The 14,702-nt window shown below is 39.5% G+C and overlaps 1 protein-coding gene across 1 annotated transcript; it reads left to right on the top strand.

The window, feature by feature from the left end:
- The first annotated feature begins 1,342 nt into the window (after positions 1–1,342).
- Positions 1,343–3,475, top strand: LOC133789465 (uncharacterized). Its single transcript, XM_062227317.1, has 5 exons — positions 1,343–1,458; positions 1,563–1,627; positions 1,808–1,947; positions 2,550–2,606; positions 3,360–3,475. Exons 1-5 carry the CDS (start codon positions 1,389–1,391, stop codon positions 3,394–3,396), a joined length of 369 nt encoding a protein of 122 aa, XP_062083301.1. The 5' UTR covers positions 1,343–1,388; the 3' UTR covers positions 3,397–3,475.
- Positions 3,476–14,702: the final 11,227 nt, after the last annotated feature.

The raw sequence follows: 14,702 nt of genomic DNA, 5'->3' as shown, positions 1-14,702 counted from the left end.
TATATACTATTGTATCATGTATGTATTGTTATATTATTTTATAATATAATGTAATATTATATTATTTTATAATATAATGTTTTAGATTAAATAAATGTGACATAGAGTGTCACATATTGTAACATATAATAGAGAGTTACATTATTTGGATATATGTGAAATATCCAAACATGTAACATATTTGGTGTTACAAATTCATCACAAATTTGTAACTCCTAAATATCACCCATTATTGTGTAGATTTGTTGTTACACAATATTGAGATGAATTTCTTAAAGCCATATGAGAAATGGCTGATAGAGATGTGATTTTAACTCCCATATTGTGTATGGAAGTTACAAAATCAAGTGGGAATAAATTGGAACGTTTTGGAAAAAAACTGAAAATGTGTTGCTGAAATTGACTGAGGGCCGCGGCGCCCGGAACTAGCGCCGCGGCCCTAATGCCTGACAGCTTCTATAATTTCAGTTTTTTATCCAACTTTGAACGATTCCAACAGCTTAGTAACTCCCAATTCTCTATTTTAATTCCATAAAACACCCAATTAATCATTGGTAACAGCCATGGGGGTTGGTGGAATTTGAAATTCAAAGGGTGTCTCTAAACTTTATAAATAGGAGCCTAATGCTCACTTGTAAGACACACCATTTCTATCCACTAGAGCACTTGGCTAGAAACACCTTGAGGCTTGATTATTCCAGAAAGCATTTCCAAAATCTAAGAGAGATCCCTTAGTGCTTGAGTTAGGGGGAAATAAGCTTTTGGACAAAGGTTTTAAACCTTGTTCAAGTTGGTGATCCCCAATCCTCTTCACTTAGGTTGTGTAAGTGAGAGTTTGTTTGTGGTTTATGTTCTTCCTTTTATTCTATTGTTCTTCTTCTTATTCTCTTGTTTTATTTACTTGTATATTTTGTTTAAGAGTTGTAATCTCTTCATTTGGTCCAAACACTTTATTTTACTTGTAACTTTTGTTTTGAGTTGTACTTTACTATTCTCTTCTTCTTCATCATCTTCTTCATTTCCTTTGTTTTATTTGTATTTTCAGTTATAGAGTTGTAACACTTTATTTAATCAATCTTGTCCATTGTAATATTTTGCATAGAGTTGCAACATTATCTTACCATTTCCATTGAGGCAACATTATTTTTCCTAACATGTATCATTATAAAGGAAAAAATAAACAAAGAAGGAAAGAATTGAGTCAGTAAATTCACTTTTTTTCCTAAATTTTCTCTGTGATTTGATTATTCATACTTGTTTTTCTTTGCTATTCCTTTTTGACCTGCATAAATAATAAATCTGTGATGGTTCATGTAATTCTGTTGCTATTAATTTAGGAAAAATTACCAAAGAAGCTTGAAACAGTTGGTGCATTTCAAAAGCTGCCCATGGTGATGCAATCTTCTGATATTCTTTACTCAGCAATAAAGAAGGCCAAAAGAGTTTCTCCAACTAAGGGTAATTTTTTTGGGTGGTTTCTTGTTGACATAACTGCACATAAAGGGATTAGATGGAACTTTATTTATAGCTCCTGCTGCTAAACTAGCTTGTTTATGACATAGGCATTGCCAACATTGCAAAGCGAGAGAGAAATAGCGGTGCAAAGCAGCTTGATGCGCTGATGAAAGTTTGTTCTTAACTTCCATTTGTCATTTATAATTTAAAGTATCATCACCCATTAAATACTCTGAATAGTAATATGTTTTGCACTTTCTACATAAATATTGGTAGTTGGTGAGGTTGAGAGGGAAGGAGGGTGGTTCTTCTGTAATTTTTTTGGCATATTGCTTTCTTTCTCTGTCTTCAGGAATTGGCAGCTCCTTTGAGGACTTACATGGAGAGTTTTCCAAAGAGACATACTATTCATCCATATGAGCGATCTCTTATTGAATTGACTCTTGGAGATGGAAATTATCATTATATTATATCAAGAATTATTGTTATAAGGTAATCTTTGACATTATTTTTTATTATTGGTGCAGTTTAATATATAGCTAGTGTCATATATTCTCTAGCTAGACATATTATTACATTGTTTTAAAATTATAATTTAGGAAGCACATAAAACTTTTATATATGTTACAGCTATATACTTTTTACAATTGCAGAATTATTTAGAGTTAATTATTGAATAAGTTACTCTATCACACTGGGCCTAAACGTGCCATGATATATTCAAATGCCATTTATGTATTTTTAAATACTATTCATACATATATATGTCACTTATTAATTGAATAAGTTTTTCATATTTTCATTTACTTGAGTCGATTTTAAGTAACTCATATTTTTTTTAAGGTGTGAAAGTTAAATACTCTACTTTCCTCAAAAAAGAAAAAAGAAGTTAAACACTCAACAACATTCAACAAGTAAAGTCAATATTATTCATACCTTTATATCAAATTTCAATTGAAAAAATAAAATGTATATAAACTTTTAATATTACCATTCATACCTTAGTTATATTTTATTTTTCACTCTTTCCATTATTATTTAGTTATTTAATTCGGATTTGACTCACTTTCATTATATCTTATTACATTGTAAAGGTGTTTATGTGCTGAGACGAACTTCAAAGAAACTTTTTTGGCAACAGTTTGCAAGAGGTATGCCTCTAACTTTTATTTTAATACTATGCAAATGTTAGGGGAGTTTGAATATCTTAAATATTCATCCATAGTGTAGTAGGTTCTGGGATTATTATTGTGTGCTGCGGTGATAGTGGAAGGTTAAGAACTTGTGTGTTTTAGTGAAGTAGGATCTGAGAAATTTGTGTGCTGCGGAGATAAGGAAGAAAACTTATGTGTTGTTTGAATTGATATTGGCAGATGGTTGGTTCCCTGCTTTGACGGGGTCAAATAAGAAAATTTAGCTAGAAATAATTGATTATATACAAATAATTTTTGAGGTTAAACATGAAGTGTTCTGATTTGGTATTTAAACATATATATTTATCTATTGTTCAAATCTTATGAAAGGGTGTATGTTTGTAATGCACTAAGTTTATTTCAACCTTGTGTGTATATTTACTATAAAAGGGTGTTATCGATTAATGAAAAGATGAAAGGGTGTTACTATATGGTTGAAAATCTGTGTGCTATTTGATTTGTTTGACATGTTGGTGTTGAATGTAACAGATAGCTAGGCTAGTAAATTAGGGGAAATGCTGCCCGATTTTCTATAGATGGTGACATGTTGGCTTTTCTCTTTTTCTTCTATTTTCAGTGCAAGATGTGTATTTTACTATGTTTGGCTTTTTTTTTCTTTCTATTTTCAGTGCAAGATGTGTACTTTACTATGTTTTAATTTTCTATTTTCAGTGCAAGATGTGTATTAAAGAACTTTTTTATAATGTGCAGGTCTATATTGAGATGCATTTCTTTGGCGCAATATTAGACAACATTGATAGTTGAAGTTTTTAGAATAAAAAATATATTTCACTAACTTTGTATACATTTCTTGTTTAATAGTTGGTAGTAATAGAATTTGATTGTAGTATAAACTATCATTAATATGATTTTGTAAGCCGAGTAGACTAAATATTGAAATTATATTTTTGAGTAATTAATAAAAAATTATTTTGTTGTATTTTCTTTTGAAATTTTTGAAATCTAACATATATAATACATTTTGGACACTCAAAGGGATATATTTTTTCTAAATCAAAATGAAAATTGTAGATGCATTTTAAAAAAAAAATATTACTTTTAAGGGCATGCAAAGTGAGTCCTAAAAAATTACTTAAAGCACTCAATCAGATTTTTTAGGACTCGCATTGCGAGTCCTAAAAACATTCTTTTAGGACTCGCAATGCGAGTCCTAAAAACTTAAGTAAAGGCACTCAACCAGATTTTTTAGGACTCGCACCAGATTTTTAGGACTTGCGTTGCGAGTCCTAAAAATGTTCTTTTACTAAATTAAAGGTACTCAACCAAATTTTTTAGGACTTGCACCAAATTTTTTAGGACTCGCAACGCTAGTCCTAAAAAACCTTAGTTTTTAAGGCTCTCAAATAGAGAACTCGATCCCCGCGAGTCCTAAAAACTTTTTTAGGACTCGCAATGCTAGTCCTAAAAATCCTTTTTTGTAGTAGTGGCGTCAATCTGACGTCCACAGGAGGAAAAGTTAAACCAGTTGATGGCACATATTGCATCTCAACAGAGCGGTGCATTTGGATCATCAAATGCATCTGGTTTAGATGTAGGAGGAGCCTCAAACGCACCACACGCACCATATGCCCCTCCACCACCGACACAGGCATAACATGCTCCGCCACCACCGACATGGATATCATATGCTCACCGACCACTAGGGCTGAGCATCGGTCAGTTTGGGCAGTTTTTTTTTATTCTAAAATCCAGATTTCGGTTTTCGGTTTGGATTGGTGCAATCCAAAAATCGACCGACCTACTTACAACACCAAAAAAAAACTGACCGATTTAGACCGTGGTTTGGTCGGTTAAAACCACCTAAACTAAACTTGATTTATTTTATTATTTTTTAAATAATTTTTAAAGAAATTTAAGTTTAAAAAATATAGATTATTGGAAACCATTTTTTCAATATGAAATTGATTCATTTAATTTGTTAACTTAAAGATTTTTTACTTTATGATTTGAAAACATAAATACATGGTTACAATGTTATATCCACAATTTGGAACCTGATCATATTCGGTCGGTTTCGGTTTGTACGATCGGTATGCGACCAACTTATAAACCGACCGATTTAATGTCGGTTTTTGCCAAGGTGGTTTCAGCAGTTTTCGGTTCTGTCGGTTTCGGTTTTTTTGGTGTTCGGGCAGTCGATTTAAGTGGTTTATACGGTATTTTGGATTTTTTGCTCAGCCCTACCGACCACCCTGACATCTACCACTTGCTCCTCCACCACCGACGTAGGCACCATATGCTCCCCCACCACCACATTCAAATTTTCCTGATGAGGTAATAGTTTCTTATTAATTCATTATTGCATATATTTGATACAGTAAAAATAAACTAGTTTATCGAAAAGTCTAACAGATTAATTGGAATGTAACAGATTAATTGTAAGTTGTGTCTTGGTTCGACACAAAATATAGTTGCAGAGGGGAAACTTTTAAGTACCTGTTGCACAGAAATATATAGCGTTCAACTGCCTCCTGGAAGTTATCGTGTTAGAGTTGAGGTAGCCATTCAAGAGAACGCTAGTTTACCATATCCGCTTACAATGGAAGGTTATACATTGGTTGGACAAGCAGTCGGGTATGATGGCCACAATATTGGGTTCTTACTAATCAACAAACGAAGGAGCCACTTGCGTCCTCTACTCAACAACCAAGACAATCAAAGAAAATAATAGAGGCAATGACACAAGAGCCTATCACAAAAATATTGAGGTGTTTGGTGAAGTTTATTTATAAATGGAAAGCTAACTGTGTGGTAGAAATTACAATTGTTGAAAGGGTATTTGGATTCCAAACTATCGCTCTGTTAGGGAAAGATGATATCCTCCACTTTTTCAACTATGAGATGATTTGACAGACTGAGCTAGCATTATATATGAGGTACAATGGTGTTTATAATCTTTTAATTTATTTAGTTTAACTTGAAATTTAAATGTTTATTAACTTTTTTAATTATAAGTAGCTTCCTCGATGATTTGGTGCAAACGAAGGGATTGAGCCACATGTACACTTTCATGCATCCCGCTTTAGTGTCCACTAATGCAAGAACCAATGAAATACGTGCTAAAAATCTCTTTGATCAGTTTCTACATATGGAGCAAGAGACACAGTTTCTAATTTGTCCTTGGAACAAGAAGTAAGTCAACTTAATTTTATATTCATATATTTTGTTTATTGATAAATATCTTACACAAATTTTTTTATTGTAGCTTTCATTGGATGTTAGTACTAATTCAGCCACACAGTCATTCAGTGGCTTTTTTTGGATCCTGTAAACTCACATTTCCGTCCGAAAATCAAGGAGATAATTATCATATAAGTTTTTAATATTACTTAATTAATTTATGATTTTATTTCAAACTCATATATGGGTAAATATTAATATTGTGTGTAGGGCGTTGGATCAATATAATACACACCGAAGACTAAAATAGTCAATCAATCTAAAAGTTTGTGTTCCTAAGGTAAGTAAATTATATTACTTATCGTATTTAACTTTTTGACATATTTCTATTATAATAACTTACTAAATATAATACTTAACTTTGGATAACTATGTTGTAATAGTGTCGAAACCAGACTGGGCCAACCGAGTGTGGCGTTTACATTATGAAATTTGCTAGAGACTTGATTTCACAGCCTAGACCGAAGGCCTACTTGAAAAATGAGGTATTGTTTTATTTTTTAATTTTCATTTAAACTATCGTTCATAATTTTATTTGGATGATTTATAACTTATTATTTTAAATATTTTCTAATTAGTTTACGAATACGAGTCCATGTTCGGCTGACGAAATCAACGAGATACGAGATGAGTGGACTAAATCAATTATGGCATATCTCAATTAGCAAATGAGTAAGTTGGTGAGGAAATTTTAGTTTAAGTAGGTTTAATACTTAGAAATTTAGAACACACAAGAGTACATATATTAACTTTGATATATGAATTACTTTTATAGTTTTGATCACAAATGTTAACTCTAGATAAATGTTTGAAAAAATTTATACTGTTGTTTTTCTGTTCATACTGCTATTTTTCAATTCATACTGCTGTTTTTCTGTTTCTGGTACTGATTTTTTTTTATCAAAATGGGCCAGGGAAATTGACATAAACATTTGCAATTTCTCTAGTTAATACTTTATGTGACAGTGCCCAACTAACGCAAAAAATACTTATTTTTTACATTTGTGGCAGTGCCCCTTTGACGCAAACCAGAGTGTCATTTGCATCAGTGGGGCACTATCACAAACTGGCATTTGTGGCAGTGCCCCACTGATGCAAATGACACTCTGGTTTGCGTCATGGGCAATTGCGTCACATATCAAACTGACGCAAAAAATCAATTGTGGCAGTTATAAAGTGACGCAAATGACATTTTTTGTTGTAGTGTTAGGTGCATCTCTAGTTCATGTATTTCATTGTTGTAACAAGGTGGTTTATAAATTAGCTAAGTATGTATTTACAGTGGATAATAAGTTTACTTGGTTTGATGACGTTCCACTTTGTATATTGACTACTGTATTTACTGAATTTATACAATATCTTTTATAAAAAATATATATATAGGGGAATTCTCCTATAGGGGCTTCACTTTAAGCTCTATCGATGGGGCTCTCAGTGTTCTCGACCCGTGAACAGTTTTCAGCGCGATTTTTTTTATGACCGTGTATATTGTAGCTATTTAGAGTATTATGCAAATTTTCAGAAAAATCCGAATAGTTTACGGTACCGAAAACTAAGTTCAAACATGTTGTTGCACACATGACTAATTTTTTTTATACGCATGGAAAACAACATATTTGAACCTAGTTTTCGGTACTATAAACTATTCGGAATTTTTCGAAAATTTGCAGATGCTCTAAATAGCTATAATATAGACAATCATAAAAAAAAATCAGGCCAAAAACTGTTCACGGGTCGAGAAACACTGAGAGCCCCACCGATAGGGCTTAAAGTGAAGCTCCTATAGAAGAATTGTCATATATATATTTATATACTAGGTAAAAGCAACGTGCAATGCACGTTTGCTTAGTTTTAAAGTTATAAATATTGTTTATAATTTTAATAAAAATTGGTTTACTGTTTTTTTTTAAATATATATAATAGAATAAATTATAGTTTTATAGTATATATAAATATTTATATCAATAATCTACATATATGACATCTAAACACAACGTTGACATAGATATATTTACATGGCTAGATGACATATATATAAAATACAATAATATTTAAAAAGAAATTAATAATAAAAATAAAATAATAATAGAAAAAGTCACCGTGTAGACAATATTAGATATGCATCAACTATTTTTAGTTTCTAATGCATCTCACAATATCTTTTGGTGAATTTGATGAAGAAAAAAAGCTTCATTCACTTGATAAAAAACAAACTATCACACAAATTTATAAGATAAAAAAAAATGATATATATATGCCTATATTCATTTTAAATAAATATGATTTAATTATTTAAATTATCATAAAATATCTTAAAAAATATTATATTTTAATTAATTAATTAAATTTTGTTTAAGTTTATGTTTATTTTAGATTTTGAATTCGGCAGTGACAACAAAAGATTATATATTATATGTTTAATATAATAGGGTGCACTCTTAATGGTTACTACCCATGAATGGTTACTTTAATATTAACCATTAGATTAAGATCAATGATCTATATTTATAGTTGTTAATTAATATTTCTAAAAATAAAATTTGATTTTTTCAAATTTTTGGAAGGGTGACCTAATAAAAAACGTGTATTTATTATGAAAATATAATATTGTAAACTTTTCATTTTTCAATTGCATGTCAATTTCTAAATATAGCTAGTGTCTCTCATTAGTTGGAAACAACATTAATTATGGCTAAAAAAAATAACGAAATTAATGTAGAAAAAAATATTTACCTGTTGGTGATTTACTATACCAAGTAACTATGTTGTCACATCATCATAATTGTTAGTACCCATCTATAGGTAGTAACCATTGAGAAGTCTTCCTAATATAATATTAAGTTTAAGTTTAATTAAATTGTATTTAAGCTATTAAGTATATGGTTTTATTATTTTTAAATAGTTATTATTCTAAAATATCTAAAAAAAATATATTATTTTAATTTGTTTAATTATTTATTATTTAATATTTAATTTTAAGTCATGTTTACAATCCACAATTAAATATAAGAATATTTCGTTAAAATTAACGAAAAAAAAATAAAAAACTGTTAAAACCAAGAATTTCGGTTATCTACACACTTTTTATATAGAAGATATATATAGGGGAATTCTCCTATAGGGGCTTCACTTTAAACCCTACCGATAGGGCTCTCAATGTTTACAACCCGTGAACAGTTTTCGGCGCGATTTTTTTTATGACCGTGTATATTGTAGCTATTTAGAGCATCCTGCAAATTTTTAGAAAATTCCGAATAGTTTACAGTACCGAAACTAGGTTCAAACATGTTGTTGCACGCGTGACTAATTTTTTTTATGCGCGTGGAAAACAACATGTTTGAACCTAGTTTTTGGTACTGTAAACTATTCGGAATTTTCTGAAAATTTGCAGGATGCTCTAAATAGTTACAATATACACGGTCATAAAAAAAAGTCGCGCCGAAAACTATTCACGGGTCGAGAAACACTGAGAACCCTATCGGTAGAGCTTAAAGTGAAGCCCCTATAGAAGAATTGTCATATATTAATATATGGAAGATTTCTCAATGGTTACTACCCATATATGGGTACTAATAATTATGGTGATGTGGCAATATGGTGACTTGGTATAGCAAGTAGTCAACATGTCATTTTGATTAATTTAGTTATTATTTTTTTTATCATAATTAATCTTGTTAACCGAGATTTTCGGCAACTATATTAATGAATACTATTTGCTAGTGATAATAATGAAAATGGGAAATCGACACGAGGTTTTTACGTGGTCGGGGCGTTAACTAGCCTTAGTCCACGAGTCCATATATTAGAGCAAGAAGAAGCTTTTACAATGGAGTTTTCTGGCTATATCTGGACAGAGTCTCTGCCCTTTTTTCTTTCTTTTTCCTTCCTTTTTCCTGTGGTCCTCAGCTCATATTTATAAGCTGAGGGGGTCATCGGGTTTGGGCCGCATCCGACCCGGGCCCATCAGAGGAAAGTGTAGAGGGGCCCTTTCTAGTGAAGGCCCAATACAAAAAGATATACAATGCACATAATACAAACCAGCTAAGGCCCAATCTAGTTGACCTGAGACACCAGCCTTCGCCCGACAAAACGGCGCTTGGGCTCTGATCACTTCGAGTCACGAGGCTGATTCAGGAGACAAGACCGGTCAGAGTACTTGGCTGCGCAGTCCTGACACATCAGTGGACAATCCCAATGCTGCCTTTTCTGCAAGCGAAAAGTGGGGAGACAATGCCCACGCGAACTGAGGCGGTCTCAGGATCCTGGGCGCCCGGCCCTTCAACTGGGGAGGAGGCGATCCAGGTCTGTTTACCTTTGGCCTGCTACATTTACCTCGGGCCTGGATCATTCCAGGCTCCGGGACGGGGAACCATAAGCTGCGACGCCCCGGGCGCCCCGGACATCCTCGGGACATTCCAAGCTGAAGATGAACCCGGAGGGACATCCCGGACCCTTCCAAACGGGCCCAATCTGGAGTTCCTGGGCCAGGCCCGAATGCCGAGTCGGTCCACTGACCGCGGGCCAATGCGAAGGCCCAAAGCCCTTCCAGGAAATGGGGATAACATTTACCCCCCAAGCCTTCACCCAGGCTATCCGGGAGTAGGGTTGCACCATCCTCGCGACGCTCGCCAAGTCGTCTCCCCAGTTCCTGTCCGGGCTAGGAAGCTTGGCCGAACGGCCGTGGCAGTGGCAGGTGGCTTCGCCCGGGTCGTTTGCCGTGATCCGGGGACGTTTACCTTTGGCCCGCTTTGGGAAAAAGCGACCCACGCGTTGCCATGTGATTGTTGCAAGGGCCTCGAAGGGTCGCCTAGGCCTCCCAAAGGCCGCTAGGCCTAGACTAGGGCGTCAGCGCACGTCACGAGGCGTCACATCCGCACGGGGGGAGTCATCATTAATGTCCCTGGAACGAGGTGGATCGTAGGATGGGGCGTCCTTTGGTATCCGCTACTCCTGGACCGTCGGATAAGAGGTTCTGAGGATCCAGACCAAAAAGGGCTCATAAATGTCCTCTGCGCAATCCTCGGTCGTCGGATGATGAGGCACCTGACCGTTGGATCGGGGGCCAGGATTTGGGGGCTGATATATAAAGACTCTGAGAACAAACGTTCGACACTTTTCCATTTTCGAACAAGCTTGAGAAAAAGAAAAACCAGAACGCTCGCTAGAGCTTTGTATGTCCGACCTCGCTGACGAAATACTCCGCCGTTTGCTAGTTCTGCGCCACCGCCTGTTTCCCAGGGCCTCAACCTTCGTTCTGCGACTTGACAGCGCTTCTCGGATTTGCCCCATCGACGAACTGCTGCACCGGCTGCGCCACTTCAAGAACGAGGTCCTGCCGTCCTTACGATCTGACAACCGCCAGCCTCAACCGTCGACACCACACAGTAAGCATTTCTTTTAATTCTATTGCCAACTTTGTGAATTTAGGCTCTCTAGACGCATGTACCTAGGCTTTGTGCTTTAGAATTTGCTAGGAAAGCTGTCTAGTTCGGGTTGTACCGTTCGCGGATGCTTCCCGGACGAGGGGTAGACCTTAGTAGCCTCCTCTCCCGATCAAGGTCCCGGGGCTTTTTGGGGTCCCGGGCCTGGTCCGACGGGACTCCAAGCAGTCCTTAGGAGACTCTCTATACCTTGACCGACTTCTTTGGGTTTAGGTACTGACTGCTTGGTCTTTCTTTCTCTGTTCTCAGATCGTCAGTCATGGCCACGAGTGTTACACTCCATTCCGAAGAAGAGGTCAATAGGGCCCCTGTGGTCGCTCCCGGATCCAAGACGCCCGCAGGCAACAGGTGGGAAATGGACGAGACGCCCAACTTGTTCCGGAACTACCGGATGATGCTGCTCCTGGAAACGAGGCTGGGCATCGAATTGACTCCGGGCCTCTTCCACAATCGCATGGCTAGGCTAGAGGAACGGGCGCATACGTCCGTGGATGGATTCGGGGCTTGGAGCACCGGACACATTAGCGCGGGAGCTACGCTCCCGCTTCATGCCTACTTCGTGCGGTTCCTGACATACGTGGGGATCGCACCCTTCCAACTGCTGCCGAAAGCGTACCGTCTGCTTGCTGGGTGGAAGGTGTTTTGTGTCGCGAAAGAGATCGCGGAGCCCACTCCAGCGGAAGTCTTATACTTCTACAAGTTGGTGCCGCAAGTCAGTGTTAAAAACAAGAGCTTGGACGACTTTTACAGGCTTCAGCCGCGGAGTGCCTATCCTGCTCCTACCTGCACCTGGAAGCACCCTCCGGATGTCAGGCATTACTGGTTCATGACATCCGGGTTCCTTATTGACGAGAACCCCACACTGCTGCTAGACTTCCAGCGAGTGGGTAAGTATTCTCCCGGACCCCCTCTTTTATTCATCTTTTGCTTCCATCTCTTATCGTATCTTCCGGGTCGCAGGACCCTTCATTCAAACCCCCCTTACCGAGTTCCTCCTGGAAAGGAGGAGGTTCTATGCCAAGCTGACCGCGGAGGAGCTAGACGTTGGGGGCTATGTCACTGATAAAAACCTCCGGCTGGTAGGGTTGCTGGCGGCCACTCAGACCATCATCGTCCCGAGTTTCCGGGGCATCCTGTGCGAGAAGGATAATGAGGTCCAGGAGCAGTTGGCCCTCGACCACATCGCCGAGGTGGTGAGGGCGGCGCGGGCCACGGCGGCCCAGCGCAAGAAGAATCAGCTTCCAGCGGAAGAGGCCAACTCGGAAGAGCTGGAGGAGCTTTTCGAAGACGCCCTACCAAACGTCGGGACTCCTGGGGCTAGTGTATCGGGGTGAGGTAATTCCCCTTTAATCTTAACTTATGCTCCCCAAGTCGGGGACTTAGCTAGGGATAGGCTAGAGCCGCCGGACCCCGCGTTTGGGGCTGATGGGGAGATGAGGCCTTCATCTCCCGTCCCTGTGGGATCAGGGACGCTAATGTTCCTGTCCGGGTTCCTCCAGTATGGGGGGTTTCTAACCCCGGATGACGTAGGCGACCGGATACACTCATTCGCTTTAAGGGAATTGAGTCTCGCCCGAGGCTTAGATGAGGGTTCGTCCCGGGCTATTCCTTTTTTTATTTTTTTTACTGCTGTGTTTTCCCGTCTGGCTTATCATACTAACCTCGTTTTCCTGTATTTTTACAGAGGATTCTGACATGCCTGATCCGGCCAGCGAGATAAGGAGGCTCATCAAGGAAAGGTCGACCTTGAAGTTGGCCAGGAGGTCAAATGTCACGGCCGGCACGGAGCTCCCCACCACCAGTGAAAAATCTGGGACAGCGCCCAGCCCAGGCGAGGCACTGGCCGTGGTTCCATTCCGGGTCGTGGAACCGACAGTAGACGGCCCCTCGGACTAGCCTCCGGTAATTGATTTGGAAACGGGCGAAGCCGCAAGCCGGAGCTCAGGGAAGAGAGGCCGGGAGAGCAAACTCGGGAAGAGGCCTCGGACGACGTTGTCAGAAACAGCCGAGGAGTCACATGGGGAGAGCAGACTAACCGCGAAGGAGATCCCTGCTCCACCTGCTCTTCCCCTCCGCCCAACCCTTCTCGAGGAGGGGGAGTCCGCTCTGCGGGACGAGCAGTCCGCTCTACGGGACGAGCAGTCCCGGCTGGTCAATCGGACCTGGGAGACCGGCCGAAGCTGGAGAGACGATGCTTACAAGGCCCTGACGATCCGTCGTCAGGTCGAGTTTTCGGACCGTCCTGCCGAGTTTAGCGCTCCTCAGCCGATCATGGATCGGCTAGCTGCCGAGATGGGCTTCCGCCCCAAGCTGGGCCAGGACATTGCCCCTGGCTGCTGACCTGCTTGATCAGGTCGGGAGCACTATGTCCAACCTCCAGCTGAAGAGGTACGCCACGATAGCCAATCTGGATGTGCTGTTTATCTCTCAGGCTCTCCGCCACCAGGCTACCGCGGTAATTTTCGTCTCATGTTCCTTGGTCACTTGTTGGCGGTGATTTCTTTTTCTAACTTTTGTTTGCTCCAGGTTGACTTGCTATCTCAAGGGAGTGCCGATTTGGTGGCCGAGCTTGCCCTTAAGATGGAGACGGCCAAGCTGGAAATAGAGGCGGCCGTGAACCAGAGGGAGGCCGTCAAGGAGACTCTGAGCAGGGAGACAGCCCACCTCCAAGAAGAGTTGGCCCGCGCGAAGGCGGAGCGCGAGGAAATTAGCCGCGCCAAGATCGGGTTAGAAGAGGAGTTGTCCCGGACAATAAAAGTTGCTGACGAAAGGGCGACTCTCTTGGAGACGGCCGCGGCACAGTCCGTCCTGGACAAGGAGGAGATCCGGATCCTGAAAGCCCGAGTCCTTGAGCTGGGCGACTCCCTTCTTCAGGAGAAAGCGGCACACGAAACCACCCGTCAGGAGAAGGAGGAGGCCGACAACTTAGTGGATGTCACCTTTGACGAGGCCATTTATATGGCCTGGTGCAAGGACAAGAACATGAACCTCCTCGTCTTCCCTGATCCCGACGCGAAGCGTGCCGAGTATGAGGCCAAGGAGAGGGAAGATGCGGATGTCTGGGTGGACGCGCTGTAGGCCCTTGTCCCGGCCTCGTTCTTTTGTTAACGTTCTTAGCTTGTAATTAAATTTTAAGACACTGCTTCTTCCTTTGGTTTTTAAGAGATCTTTCCTTTCACCTTTCAGTAAGAAGTTGTCGCGACTAACTGATTGCAGGGGGTTTTGTCCTGGTTCCAACTGCCAGGTCTGGACCCAACGATTAGCCTCGGCACTGCTCGAGGCCCTTGGGACTTCGTTTAACCCGGAGCACGTTTTTCCTTAAATTTTAGGTCCTGGCTTTGCCCTAGGGTCGACCGGATGCTTTTGTACTCCGAAGATCGACCTGTCTGGGTCGGACGTCGTTCGTCCGGGG

This window comes from Humulus lupulus, chromosome 7, assembly GCF_963169125.1.
Source record: "Humulus lupulus chromosome 7, drHumLupu1.1, whole genome shotgun sequence".
NCBI classification, from domain to species: Eukaryota; Viridiplantae; Streptophyta; class Magnoliopsida; order Rosales; family Cannabaceae; genus Humulus; species Humulus lupulus.
This window is presented reverse-complemented; position numbering and strand designations above follow the sequence as displayed.